Source organism: Anneissia japonica, unplaced genomic scaffold (genome assembly GCF_011630105.1).
Source record: "Anneissia japonica isolate Jap-2015-1 unplaced genomic scaffold, ASM1163010v1 scaffold288173_len209237_cov177, whole genome shotgun sequence".
Classification (NCBI taxonomy): domain Eukaryota; kingdom Metazoa; phylum Echinodermata; class Crinoidea; order Comatulida; family Comatulidae; genus Anneissia; species Anneissia japonica.
In genome coordinates, this window is record NW_022687201.1 from 186,206 (window position 1) to 198,402 (window position 12,197).

Sequence of the window (12,197 nt, forward strand, 5' to 3'; positions counted from 1 at the left end):
TATCCGTATGTCATCGGGTTCAGTCTCATAGGCCTATATCTAGCAAGTGCATTTTGAACACCCGGCAGTGACCTACTAATAGGCTACTTCTATAGGACCTACCGTACAATATTATTTGCACAAATGCATTTTAATACGATATCACTCTGGGAGAGAATGTACGATTATGCATACAATTTACCTCTGTCGTTTTTGGGTCATCTTCACATACGATTTTCGGTAAAGACATCATTCCCGACAGTGCTGGAAATAGGTTGAGGATTTCCGCCATATTGGTGTAGTGTTCTTTATGAGTCTATTTTCTAATTAATTTAGCAAATATAGACAACTTACTATACATTACATATAGTGTGTTTCCATTTACAGTATTTGAAATCAAAGAATGTTGAACTCCCCAATATTAAAATGGCGTTCTACTAGTCATGCTCAAAAGACTCGTTGATGTTGATATTATTATTACCGAATGCTATTGTTATACATGAATGAACAATCGATGTGTGTTTGCGTCAGCCAGTAATATTTTGCCCTACCTGACGTGTTATCGTACTGAATATTTAGTATACGTTCCAAAATTATTTCCAAGTGATTCGAACCCACAACCCCCATATACCAAGCCTGGTGTCCTAACTACTAGATCAATGAGCACGTACTTAGTTAAAAAAAATGTAGAATCCGATCCCCAAGTAGCAGCGGGTAGGCCTACTGCAACGTTATTATCTACAGGTCGGTGGGTTCGATTCCCACTCGATTTTTTTTGCAAATATTTTGGAACGTTATAGTACTGTGTATTCAGTAGGATAACATGTCAGATAGGGCAAAACTCACTCCAATTTACGCTATTATGTACAGCAGGCCTACTGTGATTGCCTCGCTTCTTAATAATAATAATAATAATAATAATAATAATAATAATAATAATAATAATAATAATAATAATCATAGGAGTGATGTTTCCTGACGCAAACTTCATATCTTTATAATAATAATAATAATAATAATAATAATAATAATAATAATAATAATAATAGTAATAATAATAATAATAACAACAACAACAACAACAACAACAACAACAACAACAATAATAATAATAATAATAATAATAATAATAATAATAATAATAATAATAATAATAATAATAATGGGCATAGTACTTCATTTAAATGAATAATCTTGAAGTTTAGTACATGGGCATATTCTAGATTCAAGATTATTTACTTTGTGTCCATTCGGAAAATCGTACATCACATAGCAAACGACAAAACATCAATATACATATAGTCAGGCCCTAAAACATAATTTGATATTTTTGATTGAGAATTCTAATGGATATACACAGGTTTGTGATTTTAACCTTTTACCAGAGGGTAACCATCTGTTAATCTCACAGATATCATCTAGTTTTCTCCAGCCAACTTTATTCTGTTATAATCGATCTTTTCGGTATACAAACAAATCTGCAAGTATATTTTTAAGAATTAAAAAAAAAATATGATGGAAAAGTTACAATGATTAATTTTGCAGTACATTGCCAATGTCATAACAATTAATCAGCATAACTACGATCATAAATGCTTGGGCAGGAAAGCCGTAACAGAAGACGGTATATAAAACACCAGCTGTAGGATTTGAACAGAAAAATAATGCTCCCGATTTCCTACAACTTTAATGAAAAAATTCTTAAATTTATTACAAAATATCCTTCCTTATATAGTAATCCATCATTGCTGATACCAAAGAGTATAAAACTGCAAGAGGTCCGACTGCCCTGATTTTGTATGCAGCAAGGTATCATGCAGGCAATGGAACGTTAAAAGTACTGCCACGAAGTAGGGGGCGCTACACATAATTTAGAAAATCGTACCCGTTGCTCTCGAATCTTAGACATCGGGACATCATCGGGAGACAGTACCTAAGCAGTGGTCTCCAAAATCTGTAAGCCTATGATTAGAGGATGACAAAATAAATTTAAAAAAAAACAAACCCCTAAATATATACCACAACTGGACTCCGGAGTTAACCATTCTGTTATCCAATACTTTCATACTGCTTTTAATTTACTGTATTTATATATGTAAGCAACATAAACACTACAATAGCAGTGGTACCAGCAGTTGGGGGAGGGGCATCGGGAATTTTCCCCTCATCTTACAGGTTCGGACCCCCTTGTCGTCCGACGCCACGACTAGGTCGTCGTCGGATAAAAAATAATAATAAAATACTAAATTGCCTATCTAAGTACAGTACGGTTATTTTGTAATTGCTAATCCCTATTCTGAAATTGATTATTTAAGCCGCTCAACCCTTAACATTGCACCAAAACTTGCATAGATTGTGAATCTGGACCACATAATCCCTTGTTTCACAGCCGAATTTCCGCTTGTTCTCCTTCCCCGCTTTGGCCGTCGGGGCTTCTCTCTCACTTCGACCAATAACCAGCCCATTGCCCTGCAACTAATATGCAAGCAATGAATATACCTCAAGACAAATAAATTATTAATTTTTATTTTTCATTAGCGTTAATATTGTTGATTACTTTAATAAAATTTAATAATATGATCGTTTTCATTAGACTTTATTGTAATAGTTGATATTATCAATATTATCATCACCATTATCAACGGTACCATATTACTATTTGTTTTACAATTTTACAATCGATACTTTACATTCTTTATTATTACTATAATTTTTACTTTAATTTTTATTTTTTATTTTTATTTTTTTTTTTTACTTTTTGTAATTATTATAATATTAGAACATTATCATTATCATCAATATTAATATAAATGTTATCATAATCATCACCATCAATATCATCATCGACATTAGTACTTACCATCATTATTATCTGTATAAACTGATTTATAAATTTTAAGATATATTCCTGTAGGAAACATGTTCAATAAGTAATGTTGCTGATGTAATGCACACCAATTCACACAACAATTAACTACAGTAATTTGAAAATGGTTATAAGTTTATTCAAATCCATTAATTAAAAACTATAGTAGTACAATATACTATAATACAATACTGTCTACATCAGTACACATGCCAGACCAGCGGATCTCATACTCTTTGGCCGACGACCAAAACAAATGTCCAGGCGATTTGCCGATGACCCATTTCCCTAGACGTTAAAAATAAATACCCAAAAGTAGAAGTAAAATTATACTTAGAAAGCAGTGTCTTTATTTAACAGCAAATTAAGCATGATATAAATTCAATCTTTCAAAAATCCAAGAGTCTACCGACCTTTTAATAATTTTGGCGACCGCATTAGTTCACAACCCATTGCTGTAGATTATCACAATCAGCAAAAATTACAAAAAACAATACTGATCATGGCACTTCATTAGAATGAGTTGTCTTAAACTTTAGATTATCAAGCTGTATATACGAATGATCTTAAGAAGAGGATACCAGATTACGTATTTTGAATTAAAAAAGAAGATTATCCCAAAATGTTAACACATAGCAATTCTGGTTGTGGTTTAATACTACACAGCACCCTCATGTGGAGTCATTTTAGGAAATTTTCAGGAAGACCACGAAGTTGAAAAATGTACACAAATCAATCTTCAATTACAATTTTCAGAAGGATTTCAGAAAAAAAAAATCATATATGCTAGGGAGAAAAAGCTAAAATGATTTGTATTAATACTGACAAATACCATAACAATCAAGATCCTTTTAATTTCATTTTTCATATATTGCACGATGGTGGAAAAGTAAGAAGTAGGCTCAAGAAGAAAAACACTGCTAAAAAAGGTTACAAAATAACAACAAAAAGAGTACAAAGACAACAATAATAATATAATGCGCTGTAAAAACTGAAATGATGACCAAAGGGAAAACAGCACACACCTGCAAGATTCCAGATAAAATCATGATGGTTTCGTTCATATAAATGCAGCCAGATCACACCACAAAGGATTCCTGTCTCAACTACAAACAGCTGTTATTAACTAATGTGTACAGTATTCACATAAACAAGGTCATACCTGTGTACATATATTATGGTTATACATGCTATACTCTATTTGTACATTTTAAAAAGGTAGTAGAATCAGCATAACATAAAAAATGCTTATATTCGGCAAGAAAGTGCTGAGGCTTAGAATTTAAGAGAAGTTCTGACTAAATTGCAAGCCAGGACTAAAAAGCAATGAGCCCAAGTGATGTTCTCCCACTTTTTTAGAGAGCTTTCGATTGAGGACGTACATCGAAAATTTACAATGAATTCACTCAATCGTAACAGGCATCGTGTACGTTTTATGTTGTATTTCAAATCAATTCTGATTTTTGTTTGGATGTACAGTTAAATTAACATGGTGTCATTACGTTTTAAGTTGTTGAATATCGAAAACTCACAATTTTCTATAACTGCTCCCAATCATATAATTCAAGTATCAAAAACATACTCTTGGTTCTATTTATGAAATTATAAAATGCAATTCAAATATAAATCCTTAAATTTACTTAATAATATCTATAAAAAAGTATATACATATACATATATATATATATTATATCTGTCTCTTATACACATCTTACTCTTTGGACGACGTATTAGCCTATATCCCTTTATACTTTAATGTTTTAACTATATTTTTATATATTTTATAATTGTTTGTCAATGTTAAATGAAGTGAATTTCTTTTTGGACAATAAAACTTGAATTGACTTGAATACAGTAAACCTCGAATTGAAGCCCAGTAGGCTTAATCTTAAGATGAAGCCCATCTCGAATTGAAGCCCAGTGGACTTAATCTTGAGATGAAGCCCATCTCAAATTGAAGCAACTCCTCTTTAGTTTGCATAAAATTAGCCTCGAAAGAACAAAATAGCATAGGCTACTTTTTGAGACATTACAAATTACATACACTATACATGAATTTCAGAAAACAAAATAAATGCATGCTTCATTTATACAGTAGTTTAGGTGATTTAATGCCAGTTAAATACACTCCATGATATTCATTCATTTTGAAAAGAAGCCCATCCAAATTTCACAAAAAAAAAGAAGCCCAGAGCTTCAATTCGAGGTTTTTGCGGTATCGATTTATCAGTGTATCCATTTTTCTTCCGCAAACTTCAGCATATAGTGAGTGGAGAGTTGGATATTTATAAAGGCTGACTTATCAGTAACCTCAAAAGACATCTAAAATGTATTTTTTAATATAAAAATGCTTCTACAAGTATTTTTAATGTCCCTACTCCTTTATATAGTAATCTATCATGGCAAATATACTGTATATAAGGACAATAAAAAAAATTCTTGTGTTAGCCACGTTTTGGAAAAATCCAAAAAATAGGTAGGTCAGTAGGGAAAGTTTTTTTTTAAATTATATTTTTACCAAAAATTGTTTATGCCTTAAAGTATAAAATACACAAAAATACAACAAAGACCATATTAAAATCTATATTGAAGAGCGAAACGATCGCATAACACTGTTGCATCGCCTACCATCACAAGATAGGCCTATTCAGGGCTTGCCCTAACTTTTTTTGGTAACTAGCCCACTGGGCTAATTTACTAGAGATTTTACTAGCCCACAGAATATTTTACTAGCCCACAGACAGGAAAAAATTTTGTTTCACAATATTTATTAGCGACAATTAAATTTGAAGGTTGATTTTCAATTTCTGTAGCATTGCTGTTTGAGCTACCCTCTCAAAATATTGTTGAATAAATAAATTAAAAAAAATCACCCATGCTGCAAAATCGACTCTGGTTATAACAGGGACAGGACAGATGAGCATGTTTTACATCTCCCCGGTTATAACTTTTGCTTTCTAATATTTAACAAAGGGCCCAGAAATCAATCAAAACAATGCACCTGTTAAATATTTAGGTCTCAAGTCACTCGCCCCCAATGGCAATAAATCTTGCTTAGGCCAGGCTAGGCTAGGCTACCCAGGCCTAGACAAGACCTAGGGCCTAGGCTAGCCTAGCCTACCTATAGCCTTGAAGTACTTAATTATTGAAAGTTGAACATTTTAAAAATATCATTATGAGAAAATAATATGAATATAAGGTAGTACATTAAATTAAATGTTCTAACTACCTAAATTAACCAGATTGAACGATCAAACGATCTTCTATAGAGAAAGATAACATGCCATCCACAGTAGTGGTTGGTTGGTGAATGACTTGGGGATCATCTTGATAATTAAACACTCACGCATGTGGAGAGCTGAAAGCTAGCTAGAGTGTACTCTCTGGGCTGCGGTACCTCCTGTGCAGGGATTGTCTCGAAAGTTCCGTTTTTTTTTTTTTTTTAATGAAAATGTTTTTCTTGCTAATTCTCCACTAGACAACCGGGCAACATGAGGAGTAAATAGGCTAGCCCGGAGCGGTTTTTACTAGACAATGTACGCCGGGCTAGTACTAAATCGAGCCCTGCTATTCCAGCCTTTTTAGCTCATTAAAAAATATTTTTCAATGTGTAAAAAAAAACAAAAAAAAAACTAAAATGCCAACTGTCAATTTTGAACATTTTGGGTCGGTCGGGCGTGGCCAACACAATAATTTTTTTCATTTGGCCTAAGATCATATAATTTCCTCTTTAAATTATACATTCTTGAGATTTTGTCAATGTACGCAATTCAACATCAGAGAGTGGCACACTTGATAATAATATAAATTAATCAAATTAATCTACGGAATACAATATCGACACCTAGAAGCTAGAGTCATGTGAGGTTAGCATAACATTTTAACTATATTATTTTAAAGTATCTTCTGTTTATGGAAACCAATGCTTACAGAAGATGAATCAGACTAGAGGAACTTCTTTAGTCTCATGTTCGGTGTAGGCAGGCAGCTGTCCAGTGGCTTGACCCATGTACTGGACATTCTGCTGTGGTTGACCCATGACCTGTGGTTGACCTGTAAACTGTGGTTGACCCGTGAGCTGTGGTTGAGCAACAACCTGCTGCTGCACCATGGGATATCCTTGGATGGCAACCTGACCTTGGTTAACAGTTTGGCCTGTGATAGAAATATACTTAAAATAAAAAACTACTATTGTTGGGTTCTAGTAAAATACTGCAAATTTGTCAAATGTTGTATGGTGACATACAGACTCTCACAAGATGGTGGATTTTAAGGCAGTTTAATAATGAAGATATAAAAACAAACATACCAGGTTGAACAACATAAGATGCATACTGATGTTGGCCCATACCCTGCAATGCAAGAGAAAAGATGTGCAATATTAGATATTATTACTGTAATACAATTTTGACTATAATTAGATCCAAGATTTTGTCTGATATAATTCAAATTGTACACTAAGGCGCACCTCTATTTTGAATTCTATATTTCCATGGCAATGGCAGACCTGCATCACAGTGGGGAATAGAGAATGCCTAGTGGATAAATTTAATAAACTGAAATTTGCCAATCAGTGACTTCACTTCTTTGGTTCAATCAATAAAGGTTAATTTTGTTTGCATGACTGTTGTCATAAAATTGGATAAATTTTAATAGGTTAGTGAATGTTAGTTAAATATGCCTTTACTGTGTCCTTTTTAAAATCTAATATTAGTCATATATGAATAAATTTTCAAATATGACAACCCCCTCAAATACAAGTAATAACAACAGCCAGAATGCTCAAGTCATGGCGCTTCTCCATTGGATATGAAATTAATAATTTATGTGAAATCAGAAATATCAAATGAAAGTAAACAGACACCTCCCTAATCAATGCTTCGGACAATTATTCATTTTGTATAAAAAATAACTTAAAATTAAATATATTTTCAATTGATTTTTCTACGACACATGAACATATTTAACAAAAAATATTGAAAGCAGTTATGAGAGTGGAGTAGCTTAGTGGTTAAGGTGCCTGCCTTCTAATCTCAGGGTCCTGGGTTCAATTCCTGTCACAGCTCCCTAAGCCTCATAAAGAGACTTCACTGATAAAAGCATCACATTATTATTTTTATTATTTAGAAGGGCCCCTTGATATCAGCCAACCTTCTAGGATACGCTGGAAGTATCACCATTTACGGTAAAGAAAAAAAAAGATGCAGATTTTTTAATATCGGGAAAAACTGGGGAAAAGGGGGGCACAACCACCCTTTTCCCCCATTTTAAAAATATTTGAAAATGTGTATCTCATTAACCACTCTAAAGTTTTTCGTCAAATATACTTTTTGTGTCTTAGAAAAATCGGTTGTACAACATATCAAAACATTTTTTTCCTCCGAAGTATGGAGTCCATGGTGGAAGGCTCTGTCAACATTTCTCGTTAGTTATTAAAAAACTTAAAATATAAGAACTTTTCTTTTCGTCAGTAGAACGAACATACAAAAGCATGAAAACTTGCTTCTCAACAATTATTGTCATATTTATACCTGGGAGTAGAAGTAGAATGTGGTGGAATTGACTCATATAGTACATTAGTTAAGATTGAGAATGATTATATTTATGTCACTGCCTGCACTTTCCCACCCAACACTGCGTTGTTGGTGAGTGGTAATATGCTTCCTTGCTTTGTGTAATACTACAGTATGTAAAGAATTGTTTCCTGAACTGTACTTAAGATGTGTGTGATCCTGTGGCACCATACAGTAAACAGGAATTTGCTTTCTTTCATATTGACCTTTGACACTTCCTCCATATTTTAGGCCATCAATTATATTTTATCCAGTCAGGTCTCTCATTCCAGTTTTTACATATTTTTGTATCTGATACACACTTTGGTAGGAATAATCACATTGGAGTACTTTCAAACAACAGAATTAGTTGCATATGAATCGCAAAAAATACAATCATTTGTTAGCAGCCTTATAAGATATTCTTGTAAAACTTATATTCTTATAAAACTTAATAATAAATGTTGGTACAAAATTTAAATTTTTGTGCATAATTTCACCCACTTGTCACAAAATATTGTAATTACACACATAGTACACAGTCTACTGTTATTATTTAGCTATTAACTTTGTCTTCATATTTATATTAATTTTATTTATTTTTTATGTTTTATTATTAATGGTCATTGTTTTTGTTTCATATTTATTTATTTTATATATATATACAGTATATTTTTTATAATGATTATATGTATGTATATACTGTATGTTTATATATATATATATTTATTTATTATTCTTATTTTTATTATTTGTATGTATATTCTGTATATTTATAAAAATTTATATATGTATATTATTTATAATTTTTGTTAATTTTTTTTACACCATTTACTTATCTTAATTATTTAGGCCTACCTTAATTTTTCTAACTTTTCATGCAATTTTTTATTCTTTTGAGCTTTTTTATACTTCTGACTTCTTTGATCTTTTGTAACTTTTGCTTTAAAATTGTATTTTTTATGTGATTGTTTGTGTTTTGTTTTTTCTATGTTATTATGTCTCATGTTAATTGTAGTTGTAACAGCACCTCGAGTCCTGATTGGTTATCCAACCTATGTTTTTCTCCCTTTTTAAACAATTCAGATAATTTTACCTCAAATATTGATCCCGATTCTCAGTTTTTTTCTAATAATAATCAAAATATCTCAGAATATTATGACCCTGATGACTTCCCTGTCACAAAAACCTCCAATGAAATTTTCTCTACTATTCATTTTAATTCTAGAAGCATTTAAAAAAATTTTGATCAAATTAAACAAATCTTGGCATCACTCAAACTACCATTTGATATTATTGGAGTGAGTGAAACTTGGATCAAATACGATAATCCCCTGGTGCAGCTCCCCAATTATAATTTTGTCTCCCACCATAGAACACATAAAGACGGCGGTGGAGTAGCCATGTATATTCATGATAGTCTTCAATTTTCTACTAGACATGACTTCGTCTTCACCCCTCTAACTGTGAATCAATTTTTATTGAGATTGCAAGACCCAATTCCAAAAACATTGTCGTCGGGACTGTATATACATCCCCATCCCTGGACCCTCTGCAATTTACTGATGAATTTGACACTGTCCTCTCCAAATTATCAAGTGAAAACAAAATTGTCTATATTCTCGTAGACCTTAATATCGATATCTTGAAGTATGAGTCTGATAATTGTGCTCGCTACTTGGTCAACTCTTTTTTCGGCAATCATTATCTTCCCCGAATTCACAGACCATCTCGTATCACAAAAACCTCAGCTACCTTGTTAGATAATATCATTACTAATCAATTTGACTTTCCCAATTTGAGCGGACTAATCTATAGCGACATTTCTGATCATCTCCCTGTTTTTAATATTTCCTATTTTTCACGTGTTGTAAATAGCTCAAATAAGGAAGAGAATCCCAAGTTTAGAAAAATTAATCCCACCACCTTAGAAAACTTCCGTTGTGAGGTGTCCACTCAACAGTGGTCTGAAGTCATGAATATTCAGGACCCTAATAAAGCTTATTCAAATTTTGAAACCACATTAAAGACAATTTATGATAATCATTTTCCTCTCCTAAATTCCCCCCAAAAATGTAGTATGATTAAACCATGGATGTCCGATGATTTGCTTAAATCAATTAAATATAAACAGAAATTATATGCTAAATTTCTCCACTGCCCCTCTACTACCAACGAAAGAGCCTACAAAATTTTCCGCAACAAATTAAATTATATTATCAAAAACACAAAAAAAAAAACATTTCCAAAATACATTTCTCGAACATAAAAACGATATCAAGGCAACTTGGAAAACCATTAATTCTTTAATCAATAAATCAAGTAGTCAACATTCCAATACCTCCTTTAATTGTGATCAAGAATTGACCAAAGATCCAGATAAAATCTCTAATGCTTTTAACAAATACTTTGTCGAAATTGGACCTTCCCTTTCAAACAAAATTCCCCACGCCAATAAATCATTCAAAGACTTCCTCCCAAACCCAACCAATAATTCCATATTTCTTACCCCAGTTGATGAGGCTGAAGTGACCCAAGTACTTGCTTCTTTTAAAAACAAAAATTCAAAGGTATTGACGACTTCCATACTAAAGCCATCAAATACATTGCTAATCTCATCTCTCGTCCATTATGCCATATATTTAACATTGCCCTAACCAGTGGTGTGTTCCCAGACAGGATGAAGTTAGCGCACGTTACCCCTATTTACAAATCAGGCATCAAATCTGACCTCTCTAACTATCATCCCATTTCAATTTTATCCATTTTTTCGAAGGCCTTGGAAAAGGTAATTTACGATCGAATATTCTCGTTTATTACTAAATACGAGATACTTTATAAAAAACAGTTCGGTTTCAGGAAAGGACACAGTACTTCAATGGCCCTTATCGATTTAACAAACAAAATTGTTAATGCTTTTGAAAATCGCCAGCTTGCAATTGGACTTTTTATAGATCTTTCCAAGGCCTTCGACACCATTGATCACAATATTCTTTTATTTAAATTGTCCCATTATGGAATTCGCGGCCCCGCCCTTAGCCTTCTAAAAAGTTACCTCTCCAACCGGGCCCAGTGTACTATGTATTCAACCTCTATGTCTAATTACAGGCCAATTACTTGTGGAGTTCCTCAAGGCTCCTTATTGGGGCCCCTCCTTTTTATTTTATACGTTAATGATATCAGTCAATCCTCAAAGTTACTTAATTTTTTTCTTTATGCAGATGATACCACTGTGTTTTGTTCTGATCATAATATCCAATCAATATTTGATACTGTCAAATCCAACCTGATTCCCTTATCCCAATTCTTTGCTGCTAACAAACTTTCAATTAACCATAAGAAATGTAACTTCATCCTGTTTGGGACCCCACAGAAGTTAAAATGTATTGATACCATCTCTTATACACATCTAGATGTGTATAATTGACAGCTATGACATACCCTCTGTTCAATCAGTCAAGTTCTTAGGAGTACATATTGACAGCGGGCTTACATGGAAAAAGCATATCAACGAAACTGAGAATAAAATTTCAAAAAGTCTTGGTATTGTTTTTAGATTATCCCAATTTGTACCCCATAATATTCTACGTATCCTTTACTGCCCCCTAATCCTTCCTTATTTGAGCTATTGCAATATCGTTTGGGGCAATACCTATTTAACCAACATTAACAAACTCCACATTCTCCAAAAAAAAGCTATTAGACTCATATCTGGCGCTCCACCACGGTCTCATTCCTCTCTCTTATTTTCCAATTTAAACCTTCTCAAACTCACTGACATTAACCGAATTCAACAAGGT

At 32.7% G+C, this 12,197-nt stretch overlaps 2 protein-coding genes across 2 annotated transcripts in view; both read right to left on the minus strand.

The window, feature by feature from the left end:
* The window catches only part of LOC117118221, an 8,836-nt gene extending 8,565 nt beyond the window's left edge, over positions 1-271 (minus strand). Inside the window, exon 1 of the mRNA XM_033262743.1 lies at positions 175-271. Coding sequence (XP_033118634.1) covers positions 175-271 — 97 coding nt within the window. The remainder of the gene's footprint in view (positions 1-174) is intronic.
* Positions 272-6,424: 6,153 nt separating this feature from the next.
* LOC117118305 overlaps positions 6,425-12,197 on the minus strand; it is a 12,617-nt gene continuing 6,844 nt past the window's right edge. Inside the window, exons 5-6 of the mRNA XM_033262877.1 lie at positions 7,155-7,197; positions 6,425-7,000 (exon numbers count right to left, since the gene is read on the minus strand). Coding sequence (XP_033118768.1) covers positions 6,786-7,000; positions 7,155-7,197 — 258 coding nt within the window. The 3' untranslated portion in view covers positions 6,425-6,785. The remainder of the gene's footprint in view (positions 7,001-7,154; positions 7,198-12,197) is intronic.